The sequence below is a fragment of the Saccostrea echinata genome, unplaced genomic scaffold (genome assembly GCF_033153115.1).
Source record: "Saccostrea echinata isolate AGI-Se365-2 ecotype Australia unplaced genomic scaffold, CSIRO_AGI_Sech_v1 ptg000014l, whole genome shotgun sequence".
Lineage (NCBI taxonomy): Eukaryota > Metazoa > Mollusca > Bivalvia > Ostreida > Ostreidae > Saccostrea > Saccostrea echinata.
Genome location: NW_026889763.1, coordinates 18332548 through 18346799, shown reverse-complemented (window position 1 = coordinate 18346799; position 14252 = coordinate 18332548). Strand labels below are relative to the sequence as shown.

At 33.4% G+C, this 14252-nt stretch overlaps 1 protein-coding gene across 1 annotated transcript; it reads left to right on the top strand.

The window, feature by feature from the left end:
* Positions 1-2142: 2142 nt before the first annotated feature.
* Positions 2143-13880, top strand: LOC133186887 (nuclear receptor subfamily 1 group D member 2-like). Its single transcript, XM_061322268.1, has 7 exons — positions 2143-2268; positions 3738-4090; positions 6872-7016; positions 7998-8251; positions 8628-8856; positions 10566-10790; positions 11634-13880. The coding sequence occupies exons 1-7, from the start codon at positions 2169-2171 to the stop codon at positions 11873-11875; spliced, it is 1548 nt and encodes a 515-aa protein (XP_061178252.1). The 5' UTR covers positions 2143-2168; the 3' UTR covers positions 11876-13880.
* The last annotated feature ends 372 nt before the right edge of the window (positions 13881-14252 follow it).

The following is a 14252-nucleotide window of genomic DNA, read 5'->3' as shown; positions in this document are numbered from 1 at the left end:
ATAGCTTTGAAAGTAAGCATTTGCTTCTACATAGAATTAAATATTTGCAATGTACATGATGTAAACTAGGAAATCTATGTAAAACAATAAATTTAAACCTCAACAAAAAATGAAAAATTTTCAATTGTTATCATGGTTATACATTTAGAAATTGTTTCCTATATAAATCTATACTTAAAAAAAGTCTATAAACATTTCCAATGTTTCATTGAGTGGGATATTGAACCTGTTGATGAGATACTGGACCGCTTACATCACACTGTGGGCAGGATCAGCTATACATGTATCTTATTTGCATTTGCTGGAATTAGACAGAACTTGACTGAGTTTAAACCGCAGTGCGGGTAAAGGAAAATTACATCATGAAAGCCAGCACAAGATATGTCAAATAAAAAGTAAAGGTATAACAAAACATTTATTGAAAGTGTTCTTGGGCAAAATGTGTTTTGTCAACCCCTCGAACCAAACTGTTTGCCTTTGGCCTAACGGCCTCAAGCAAACAGTTTGATTCTTAGGCCCAAGGTAACATGTTGCCCTCGAACTCGGTAAATAAATGTATATTGTAAACTTGAAACTGATGGTCCTCAGAGCCCTTAGTAGACTTGATTCAATACTTTGCTGTAAAATTAAGGCTCTCAGCATGATCAACAGGGAACATTCATATTTTTTGTAATTTCTCCTGCATCCTTTGTATATATAAATCTGTTTTTGAACAAAATGGCAAATAGAAAAGTGATAATGTCTACATGTTCTAGTGTCATATTCCAAAAATTCATTGAATATCTTTTCTAATACATGTAGTCCATTTATAGAATTGCTGTACATCAGACATAGTAAGGTATAATATAAAAAGAATTAATTTGAACCAGGAATTGTATGCTTGAAAAATTCTACAAAATAGAATTAATGTCATTTTCAAATTATAAATGTTATAAAACAAGAATTATCAGGCCAAATTGAAATGAAATATGAAGATAACGAACAGTAATCAAGCTCAGAAGTCCATTAAAACAATACAAATTGTGAGGAGAGCAAACACGGACCTCTAAAAACATCAGAAATGGGATCAGGTGCCATGGAGGAGTAAGCATCCCCAGTCGACCGGTCACAGCCACCGTGTGCTCTTAAGAAAATAATGGCCTAACAATTTGTATGAGAGATATCTGTCAACGTTCGACCTAGGAAACTAAGGATTGGTAGACAACATTGATAATTTAACTGTAAACCAGAACATTATATTATTAATAAGCATGGAGTTATCAAGTGTACCGTAAAATAGTGATACTGTGGTACTATACCAGGGATTGTTAGGCATGGTATTAGTAAAATAACTGTAAAACTATAGAAATTGTTAGGTATAGTACTGAAAATTAGGAACTGAAACATAGTATAACTGTAAACCGCACATTGTCCATGTTGTTACAGTGAAGGCACTGCAACATGGTTTACAGAGATTGTCCTATTTTTTGCATGTTTTTGGTAAACTAAATATAAATTCATTGGTTTGGGTAAACCAAAATATATTCAGTTACATGTACTAAGTACACAAAGATACACAAATGAGGTGACAGGGACCTGACAGAGCAATTGTTATAACAGTGATCCATTGCTTCTCAGTGTGAGCCCTAATTCTGATGTATTGGAGACATATACTTTGTACTTTTCATAATGACTTCTGACACTGTGAAATGTTTGTGCCATTCAAGGGGGGCCAATTTAATGATTCATCAAAGCTATATATTTGCACTCTAGACCTGGGTGTGTAGTGCAGTATTCTGTGGTAACCATTTCTCACTTGAAGTACCTCTTTTCTCAGACTGATAATGTGTTTGGGCTAGGTTTTCTTGGTCAAGGATTGTAAATTTAATAACCCCTGAACAGTTGGGAGTGGGAGATGGAAATGAGAACATTGCACAGACATATATTGTTTTGAAATGTTATCTTTTATTTTTGTTTTACTTCATTCCTCAATTCATCTTTATGTTGATATGGCATAGCTGACATCTTGCATGCTTGTAGATCATGAAGGATACATTCTGTGTTTCTTTTTCATCCTTGTATTTATGAAAAAATGTATGCATGTTTAAAATGAATGCACCCTTTTTTTGTCAGGCTTATTTATATTTTATTTCATTTCAGCTAGGATTTCTACCTCAACGTAGATCAAGATGGATGCTGAAAGCGGAGGTTCGGCCCTTTCTAGTCCCTCGGATGCCACAATGTCTAATGAAGCAAGTCCACAGGCATCCAAAATACAGGACATCAAAGGTGAGTTGGTTAAAATAAAAGACAACAACAGCTATTGTTATACCCTACAAAACTGTTTCCTAAATAAATCTATACTAAAAAGTCTTAAATTTCCAATATTTTACTGAATGGTCCAAGAAAAATTGATGTTGGATTGCTGATTGAGATATTGGACCTGTCGATGAGGTATTGGTCCTGTCAGTGAGATATTGGACCTGTCAATGAGATATTAGACCTGTCAATGAGATATTAGACCGGTCAATGAGATATTAGACCTGTCAATGAGATGTTGGACTTGTCAGTGAGATATTGGACTGCTTTGACATTTTTTTAATGTCACTCTGCAGCTTTATCTTAATTGCATTCATTGGTGTTGGACAGTTACAGAATTGACCTAGTTAAATCCACTGTGATAAACAAAATTTACATCAGTTATCATAAACATGGAATATTCAAAATAAAAGATATAATAAAACATTTATTGACTGTGACAAATTGCGTTTTGTCGACCCCTTAAACCAAACTGTTTGCCTAATGGCCTCAGACAAACATGTTGGCTCTTGGGTCAGACAGAATGTATGTTGCCCTAGGACCCAGTCAATATATGTTATTGTAAACAGATTGAAGTGATAAGACAAAATTGATGATTGTGTTTATTATTTATACATGTAATATAGATGAAGATGGTCCATGTTGGGCCAAATTAAATAAAATAGAATATAGAACTGATCTCTAATAAATTAGAGATAATAAGAATTTAATTTATAGGTTAGATTATTTATAATCAAATCTAAAAATCTGATGAAATGATGCAATCTGGTACCAGGAAATGAGCAAAAATGTAGTCATTAAAAAAAAGGAACAACTGACGTTTATTTATAATTCTTTTGATTTTTACTTTTAAATAAGTCTGCCACCCAAAAAGAGCAAAGCATACCTTCATTGAATGAGGAAAATATAGATGTTATCAACATTTTTCATTGTTTTGGGGAAATCAACTGACACAAAAATAAAAGTGATAAAAATGCATGTTTCCAAAGTTTGGAGATAAAATTGTCCTGATTAAAAAAAACCCTAACAAATAAAGGGATAAGTGCCATATGGTAATGCACTAGGAATATCAAATGAAGAAAAATGATTTGTAGCTTTAACTGATTTGATTGATCAGTGTTTGTGATTTTAACATTCATTAAAAAATAAAAGCTAGATGAATGATACATTATATGTCACATGATCTGTTACGAAGAAAAAGATGTTTATTAAATACAAAAAAGTAACACATTGCACTTAATAAAATACTTCCCTTTCCCTTGTTTCCTCTTCTTGGGCCTTCCATCAATGTGTCATTCTTAGTCTTATTATAGCACAGTATAACTGGAGGATTTCACTACAAGAAATTTTCTATGGTGAGACCAGATACATTGTAGTTAAACCATAAGGGAGTTCCAAATCGTCAAATGTGTTCACTGTTTTTTTGTTTTCTTTTGTAGAGGAGGTCATGTACAGTTTTGAATATGGAAATTTTAAGCCATCTCATTTTCCATCGTGTTCAGAACCTGAGGAAAACATGGACTTTGTTTCGCAGAGTTCCCTAAAAGTTGACCCCTCCCCTAAAAATTTCCTCGGTGACCAGGATCGTATGATTGGACCGTGTAGTAGCAGTACTGATGTTGTCATAGCAACAAGCCCAAACTCGAGTAGTATGGACTCGTGTCAGGCCAGCCCTGACTCTGCCATGCAGAGATCTCCCTCCTCCTCTGTGCCCCTCCTCCCGCCCTGTAGAGTCTGTGGGGAGAGGGCATCAGGGTTCCATTATGGGGTCAACACCTGTGAAGCCTGTAAAGTAAGTCTTCTTGCTTCATTTTGCTTTTTTGTGAATTTGGCTGAATGTTTCAGCACCAGTTATGTTACTTTTTAAGCTCACCTGAGCTGAAAGCTCAAGTGAGCTTTTCTGAGCACCCGTTGTCCATCGTCTGTCCGTCTGTCCTTCTGTCTGTAAACTTTTCACATTTTTGACTTCTCAAGAACCACGGGGCCAATTTTAACCAAAATTGGTACAAAGTATCCTTGGGTAAAGGGGAGTTTAAATTATAAAAATAAAGGGCCAAGATCCCTTCCAAGGGGAGATAATCAAGAAAAGACAAAAAAAGGTGAGGTCATTAAAAAATCTTCTTCTCAAGAACCACTGGGCCAGAAAAGCTGAAACTTATGTGGAAGCATCCTGGGGTAGTGTAGATTCTAAATTGTTCAAATCATGACCCCTGGGGTAGGGTGGGGCCACATAAGGGAATCCAAGTTTTACATTAAAATATATAGGAAAAGTCTTTGAAAATCTTCTTCTCAAGAACCACTGGGCCAGAAAAGCTGAAACTTAAGTGGAAGCATCCTGGGAAAGTGTAGACTCTAAATTATTTGAACCATGACCCTGGGGGTAGGGCGGGGTATTACAAGGGGGGAAATCAGGTGAAGAATAGCAGGGCCAAAGTTACTCAGGTGAGCGTTGTGGCCCATGGGCCTCTTATCATTAGCAAAGAATATATGTGGTTCTTTATCTATATCCTGGTTATTATAGATCTTCAACTTAATAGTATTGCCTGAGGTACAAATAAACATGCTTAAAAATTGACTGCACTGTATGCTAGCTGCTCCGAAACATGAGGTGAATAAGAATAGGAAGTAGAGATAACACATACATATAACATATGCAAGGTGAATTTGCTCTCTTTTGAATTTATAGTTAAATGAAGGTAATTTATGTTCAAGAAATATGAAATAAGATGTTCAAATGGAATAAAAATTCTTGATGTTTGGCAGACCTGCCAGTTAGGATGAAATAAACTGTACAGGTTTTCAACTCTACTGGTCAAGTATCATATGGCTTACAATTGTATACATGCATTTGTAAAAATAGACCAATGTGTGAAATTCTTTCAAAATACTACTCCTACAGTATTAGTTCGATTTCCATAAAACTAGGCCAAAAGAGATTGCATAAGATATTAATGTCTACAGATATGTTAGTTAATGCATCATTTCATAAAAAAAAAATCATCATTTATTGATTTATTAAAGTTCAGAAAATGTCATTAATGCACAGAAATGAGAAAATATAATGAAGGTTGATCCATGTATAACCTTGTAATTTGTGTTTTTTATTGACTTAATGGTAAGTATAGAATCCTCTGATGGGGATTTACAGTAAAACAAACGCTTGACTGGGTTTTTGGTAGATTCTGGGTTTGAGTGTGAGTCTGGCTAAGACAAGTACAATACAGTTCTGTGGTTTCTGTGGCTATTGACTATAAATTAATTTTCTTGTACTCCTAAGCATTTTGGAAGAATGTACCAAAAAAATTTCTATCACAATGAACATACAAGTCTGTACCCAATTGATGCTTTTTTTCATTAATAAACAACCAGGTTACACACACTTATATATTGAAATGTTTATATAGGGCTTTTGTAAGAAGGTTAAATGGAGGAATTGTTTTCAATGAAAAGTTTTGGCATTAATGAATTCTTTCTGGAGTTCTGTAGTAGCTTTTTGTCGGCTAATTTGTGTAACAATTGACCTACATATTGTGTTACCTACAAAGTCTCATAAAGAACTGTGAACTTTATCATGACATCTTACAGGACAAATATTGAAGGTCATCATGTATTAATGATCCCAAGTGTAGTTTTGATGTTTCCTTAGTCTTACGGTATGTCACTCGTGAAAATAGTTATAATTATCAAGAATTTTTTGAGAAATATATTTAAGATAAGTACTCATATAGCATGACTCAAAATCGTAAATAAAATTGTGAGTCAGTGTGCATCTTACCGAGTAACGGTACAATTAACTTGACCTTTTTGCACTTAAATTGTAGCTCTTAGGTTAATCACTTTGTAATATTTTATCAGATGTAATCATAGCAATAAATATAATCTTATTTTACATAAAATAGTTTGAATAATATTTACTGTTCAGTATTTTCCCTAACCAGCTTCCAGCCAAATTGACCCCTTCGATTGAAATAAAAGAAAAAATCCCTCATAAATCTTGTTTTTTTATGATTTTATGGGCAGTTTTTAAACTGAATATTGTGTAATTTGCATTGTTTAAATCAAATATGTTTAAAAAAAAATTAATTTTAATAAATAGTTTTGAACTTATAGAGGTTCTGACTGAACTTTTTATAAAAGCTGATGAATATGTGACATACCTTAAAAGTAAGTTGTAATTTGGTTAGTTGTCAGAATGTTAATTTTACAGTCACCTCGTTATTTGCTTGAGAATCTTTCAATGTCTGTCTTTATGAATGTAGAGAGTGGGAAATATCAATCTCATTGCAAAGACACCAAAAATAAACTACCAATTTGAGATGAATTGAACACTTTTAGTGGTGGATCCATGCAGAGCTTTTAGTAATTTTTGAGATGGGGTCAAGGGGGATAGAAATTTCATCACAGTGCTTTAGTAATCTAATAATACATGTCTATTTGGGGAATATATTTTCTCCCTCCCTTACACTTTTTTTTAGAAAGAGAGCAAAAATATTCAAGTTTCAAACAAGAAAACGGAAATCCTTTTTAAGTATCTTTGTTACTAGAATTTAATGACCTATAATTTTATTAACAGGGATTTTTTCGGAGAAGTTTAAGAAGACAGACTGAATATAAATGTGTGAAGAGTGACAAGAGCTGTGTGATAGCCCCAGGGAAGAGAAATGGCTGTCCATTATGTCGATATAATAAATGTCTATCTGTGGGAATGTCCAAGGAAGGTAAATCAGTACTTCATTCTAGAGTTATTTTTCTTTTGCATGAAGAAGAACACTGTATATAGGGGTATTTTCACCACTTGTTATTTTTCACCTTTTTCACACTTGCAAAACAATTTTGCCCCATTTTAAATTTCGTAGACATTTAAGGAATGTAGCTTATTTTAACCTATGTTATACGATATAACATAACTTGGGGCAGTTTAAGCTTTATAAACCGCGAAGCGGTTTATAAAAAAGCGTAAATTGCCCCAAGTTATGTTATATCGTATAACATAGCTTAAAATAAGCTACATTCCTTATAATTTAATTTCAATGTTGACAATAAGACAATTTTTCCTCCAAAAATGGCTTCAAGTTGAGCATATTTTAAAAGTAAGTCAAGCGGAGTAATACGTTTTTGATGTAACTCATTGTGACGTAGGCAACTTATGTTATACGATTTAAACGAAATCTTTTATCCAATCAAATGACGTTTAACAACTAAAATTAAATTATATAGCTGTGTTAAAGAGATATGATACTGTCTTCTTTGATTTCACCCTGTTTAAATTGGCCCGTTTGCAATAGGGATTGATGAAAGGGACAAAAATATTGCTTTATAAAGTATATTTTTTATTTAATTGCTAGAAATAAAAATCAATGGATCTTTGTCATTTTCTGACAAAAAAAGGAAATGAAAGGATGAATTTTTAAATCAAGTATATTCAATGATATATACCAGCAAAGGTTGTAGTACAGTTGAACTTTGGTATCTTGAATACTGATATCTTGAATACCATGGATATGTCGAAGTGATTTAGAAGTCCCAACCCCTTATTCTTGAAGTATTTTACCCTGTATATCTTGAATCTTTGGATATCTCGAAGATTTTTCTCGGTCCCATTGAGTTCGAGATAACGAGGATTAACTGTGTACAGTGTCATTGTCATGGTGTGTTTTAATCATTCACATGCTAATACCTGTTAAATAACCTATTAACAGCCATAAAGACTGGAAGATACACTCATCAAAAGAGGACACAGGATATTCGAGAAATCAAGCGATTACAGAATCAGGTAGAGATAAAACAGGAGGTGGCGATTCCCGTGGAGAAAACCCCGCCACCACCGGTGGTGAATGAGGAGTTTGAAAAACTTGCAGACTACATCCATGATGCTCAAAAGACCATGTACGGACCAGCTCTGGCCTTTTGGACCAATTCTAAGGCCATTTTAAAAGTGACCTCTGATTATGCGGTATGCACATGTACACAACACAAAATCTGTGTAACTGTACATGTAATTAAGATTATATAATATACACACATATCCAACATTTATAGGCAAAGCCATCATGTAGTCAAAATAAACACTTATATTTCCTTATGGTTATAGTATGCAAGACAGAAATGCAAAGAATAGAGCAATATGCATTATGTGTTTCTGTGTTAGCTATAGCATTATTTGAAAAAGATTTAGGCAGCTGTGAAAAAATAAGTTATATGTAGGCCACACTTTGATATGATTTTTCCTTTGATATCATGAGATTAAAAGTTAAGCTTTTTGTACTAAGAGAAAAAGTTGTGTGTGGAAAAGATACCTGCAAACATTTTGTGATTTATTTTATTAATAGGAGGCATTTAAATTGAAATCCGAGATGTTTGGAGGTATGAACAATCTATCTAAGGAGGAATACCTCAACTTCTATCAGCAAACAGGGATTGATGTGGACAACCGCATGTCACTGGTGTCCAATTTTGCCAACACCATGGAGAGAAACATCACCAAGTTTGTGGCCTTCACAAAAATGATCCCAGGATTTAATGCACTACCTCTAGAGGATCAAGCAAGTCTGGTCAAATGTAAGTCTATCAATAGGCTGGGGAATGACTCAAATGTAAGTCTATCAGTAGGCTGGGGAATGACTCAAATGTAAGTTTATCAGTAGGCTGGGGAATGACTCAAATGTAAGTCTATCACTAGGCTGGGGAATGTCTCAAATTAAGTCTATCACTAGACTGGGGAATGACTCAAATGTAAGTCTTTCACGAGGCTGGTGAATGATGCAAATGTAAGTCTATCACTAGGCTGGGGAATGACTCAAATTAAGTCTATCACTAGGCTGGGGAATGACTCAAATGTAAGTCTATCACTAGGCTGGGGAATGACTCAAATTAAGTCTATCACTAGGCTGGGGAATGACTCAAATGTAAGTCTATCACTAGGCTGGGGAATGGCTCAAATGTAAGTATCACTAGGCTGGGGAATGGCTCAAATGTAAGTATCACTAGGCTGGGGAATGACTCAAATGTAAGTCTATCACTAGGCTGGGGAATGACTCAAATTAAGTCTATCACTAGGCTGTGGAATGACTCAAATGTAAGTCTTTCACGAGGCTGTGGAATGACTCAAATTAAGTCTATCATTAGGCTGGGGAATGACTCAAATTAAGTCTATCACTAGGCTGGGGAATGATTCAAACCAAGTCTATCACTAGGCTGGGGAATGAATTATGAATCAGTCATTTAAGTCTATCAGTTGGCTTGGGGATGAATTATGAATCAGTCATGCTCAGTCTATGCGAAAGTCAAATGGACCGTCGGTTTTTACCTGTAAAATTTGGTTCGGGTCGGTAAAAAAATTCAGGATACAGGACCAATTGTCTGATGAAAAATTAAGGCCTAAAAATCTGAATTTACATGTACATATGGTCTTATTATCCACACATATCCTTTATTTGATCCATTTAGCAGTAATACATGTTTAATTTTAATCTTTAAGAATCATGTTATGATCGTTTATTTCTAACTCGTATTTCTTCTGTCATGGAATATAGATCCATAAATAGCTCATACGTAGATTCAGTTGAGCAAAATTATTTTCATTATTAAAAAAGATTAACCGCAATGAGGTACTTCAGGAAAGAAATAAATATATTATAAAGTGCATTTTAAGTTTTAAAAAATATCTTTGACAATGTGCATTTCGTTTGTTTGTGTCAAATAACCAGAAAAAGAGGAAATTGTATGGAATTGTATATTACCTTTTAAAAAGGAAAATTATTAATAGTAAGCTTGTTCATTTCAATAAAATAATATTTTTATAATCTCAAATCTGGATATATTTGAGGTTCAATTTAACAGTGAGAATTCCTCCCCCTCCTTTTTTCAATCTCTGTATCATAATGATGTATGATTAAATTAAAAGAAAAAAGGTTGGTCTGGTAAGTAAATGCTTGGTCTGGTAAAATATATATTTTTACCAGACATTATGTCCTGTAAAAATTTTAGACTTTCACATAGACTGCACGCTATCTGAAAATTTGACAGGAAAATTCTTTTTTCTGAATCACAAGCTTTACCATCATGCTGGTGATATTACTGTATATGCCTAAATAAGCACCAAGGGATAATCAAGTGAATTGCAAGGGATAATCAAGTGAATTGTTTTAATATGTACAGTAATCAAATTGTCAAATATAAATATGTTACTTCTATTTCAAGGTAGAGGGATATTTTTCAACATGACTATATGGAAAAAGACATTGTATATTGTTATTTCTTTCCAACAGCTTCGAGGTTTGAGTTTTGGATATTTGGCTTTTGGAAGTTCATTGATGTGGAGCGCAGTGTGTTAACAGGACCAGCTATGAGGTGTTACCATTCCAGTGAGCTGTGTAATGTCTGGGATAAAGACTTTGTGGCAGCCCTTTTTAATTTTGCCCAGACTCTACATGCTCTACAGATGACGGACATGGAGATTTCCTTAGTGCGCTGTATCTGTTTAACTTATACAGGTAAACATTTAGGAACGAGTTATGCATATTTAACATCAGTTATTTCCTTTAGTTGTATGACAAAATTTTGACAGAATTTGGTAAAAAATAAAGTTTTCCTTTTTGCATTTTTTCATCTTCAATCATCTTTTGTTTATTAGAAAGCTTGTTATTATCTTAAATGTCATCATCTGTTCATTCACTCTGAAAAAGTTTGCTTCAACTCAAGATTCAAATTTACACAATTTCATGATAGCTTGCATTTGCTGGGCAAAATTTGTCCGAAATAGCCTTTTAACTTGGCCCTTTTATAAAGATTTATGCATAATATCGATCTGAGAGACATCCCTCTTATTAAAGGTCAATGAAGCTTAAAAGATAGCTTGAAATAAATAGCATGACTATTAGATAGATATCATTTGTCTACTAGGTATTAAGTTTATGATCATCTTTATAATATATAGCTACAGAATATTTCTGTTTGTGTATGTAGCTCTGCTTCATACATTTTCAAGAAAACAAATTGCTTGTTGCTCTTCACATTATACTTGGTAAAGTAGGTTCCTTTTCCTGATTCTAAAACAAATTGTAAGAGATTTAGCATTTTTATAAGTCGATGCATTTATATACCTGTATTTTTTCACTCAGTAGATTTTATATCACATTTTCTTTTTAATTCTTTTAGCATTTATATGAGGTGCCTACTTTAAGAAGATTTATTGTTTTATAAAGTTCTAGACTTGAAATTAATTGCAAAAGACATGATAGGTTCAACTGTGTACTTATGTTATTTATCTCCTTCAAGAGCAGTATAGATATTACAGTATAATTTTCAGATACTCAGAATATGAAATTATTTTGTAGATCGATGTGAATTGAAAAGTCCAGAAAAGGTGGAAGAAATCCAGTTGAAAATGATCATGTGCCTTAAGTATGTGGTGGAAAAAAATCATGCAAATTCAGAACATTTCCTGTCTCGAATACTGGACAGGCTAGCGGCCGTCCGAAATCTGACAGACTGGAGCCAGAAGATTGCACAGGAAGTCAAACTTGATTGGCCAATTCTACAGAAACACCCCTTACTTCTGGAGATGATGTCTATGTGACCCATGATAGAACAGTCATACAGTGACCTCTAGGAATTCATAAGACACTGAAGGCTGTGTAAATAATGGAAGTTTGTGCTACTGTGTTCTTCTCTCTGTTCATTTGTTTTTCATCCATTTCAAATATCCTTAGCCTCATTTTCATTCCATTTATAAAAGAGTTATTACTTGATATTTAGTTTGGAAGTTTCCTTACGTAAACCGACAGTTCAACCCATAGTTGTGTATAAGTCAATGTGTAATGTGACATGTTGTTTACGTTTTAAGTTATTCTGAAGTTTATCACTACTTACAGGTCAACATTTAAAATTTGTTGTCATTTTCTCAGAATACTCTATCCCTTTATCATGTATAAAGATATTCTGTGAAGGATTCCCTTAGTATTGTACAGACAGGGTAACTGTTTCTCTATTGTTACATACATTGTGTACATAAATATATTATTGTTTCACCAGTTTTAGAAGTTGCAAACTGTGATAGCAGTTCTTATGGACCCTCTTTACACAAATGAAATTTTTTAATAAACTTTGAGAAAAACATACAAATTACTGAGTTGATGCATTTCATTTTCAACATAGTGTATTTCATTTTCTCTAGGAGAAACAAAGTATCAATGAACAGAAATAGTTTTTGTTTACTTATAAATTCATCTTAGTCTAACATACACCTGTATTAAGAATACTTGAATTGATTAACAGTCTGATTTCAGAATCAAAGGGTAGATCACCTTAACTGCTTTATATTACTGTAAAATTGGAACTCTTCAATGTGCAGTATACAGAGGGTCCTTAAGCATGATTTTAATCAACTTTGTTGTAGTTGTGATTGCTTTGAAAAGTGCATTAGCTTTAAATCATACTTGTTTGCAGAATATGTGTAAATTTTATTCTTAGATGCAGATTTTATTGGGCCTTATTAATAGATATACATGTATTCTCAAGGAATATTTCTGGGTTTTTTTTCCCTTACAGATTGACTGACCATGAAACTGGTTAGTTGAAATAGTGTATGTTCAAGAAATTTTGAATTACGTGTATCTATGAGTAACCTTTCACTTCAAAAACTGTGATTGGGGAAGTCATCTCAATTTAAGAGCATGCTGTTATATTAAGGGGTAGTTATTATCAGAGATATGGTATAATATATGTGCTTTTGTGCTATCAGAGATAAGATTTATGTGCTATTATGCTATAGATATTTTAAAGAGCTACCTGAATTATATGAAGCAACTGTATACATCTATTGTGTTCTTTGATGGGTGTGTGGTGGAAGTGAAATGCTGGACATTTTTTTCCAGTAGGATGTCAAAATTGTTTAATAGACCTCCCCTCCCCACCCCCTAACACCTCTTGCAAGCCCACTATTTTGCATTCAAGTTTCAGTTTGAATTTTAATTCCATTTTTATTCAAGTTATAATCAAGTTTTTACTGAGCTTTGTTTAAATATCGTATATAACCAATGATATTGGTCCTTGCCCAGTGAGAAGACAGATTTATATGGATATTCAATGTTCAGATGATATCGTAATTAAAAGAAGATACCACAAGGTGGTCAGAATTTGGACTAAAATAAAAGTACTGTATGATATACATGTATGTATAGAGCTCATACTAGTATTTGATGGTTAACAAGAAATTGTTACAATAGTAAGCCTGCTGTGATAATGTTATTAATGGATGATGAGAGAATTTTGTTGTCACTTTTCACTTAAATATCATCTTGTGTGTCATTGTGGATATGTATTTTATCTCCCCCCTCTCAGAACACAATGCAGAATAATACTGGGGTGTATCACATCTTGATACACAGAATACTTGTAGCTTATATAACTGGGCTACTGAGTACTGACCAACAATGTTAACAGTTCTCTTGATTATATAGATAAACATCTGATCATGATTTCATTATCGGTGAACATTTACAGATTTAATAGTTAAGTAAAACTGAATTCAGATTTTATCCATTGTAAAACTGTGGTCTGGTTATTAAAGAGTACAAAATATGCCGGTAGTGTTCATTCATTTTGAAATGTGTAGTGCTTATAATTATAAATACAAAATAATTTCAAGGGGATTCATTCAATGTTTGGTTCTATTGATCAGAGACCAAAATGGATTATGCCATGGTAAAGTGTTCTTTGTCTCTCTGAGTGTCAAAAATATTTGAGAATCCTTTCCTAAAGTTTCTGTATGATTTACATAATCATGATACATAATCCTATAGATTAGTTTTCAGTTTTATTGAACAGCGTTGCCTTAGTTACTAAAAATGGAATAATGATCTGTGAAAAGTATTTCTGCTACACTTTGGTCTGAGTTAAATAAAACTCAGTAGACATGTAGTTTACATCGAGATACTTAATTCTCTTTGTCAGTT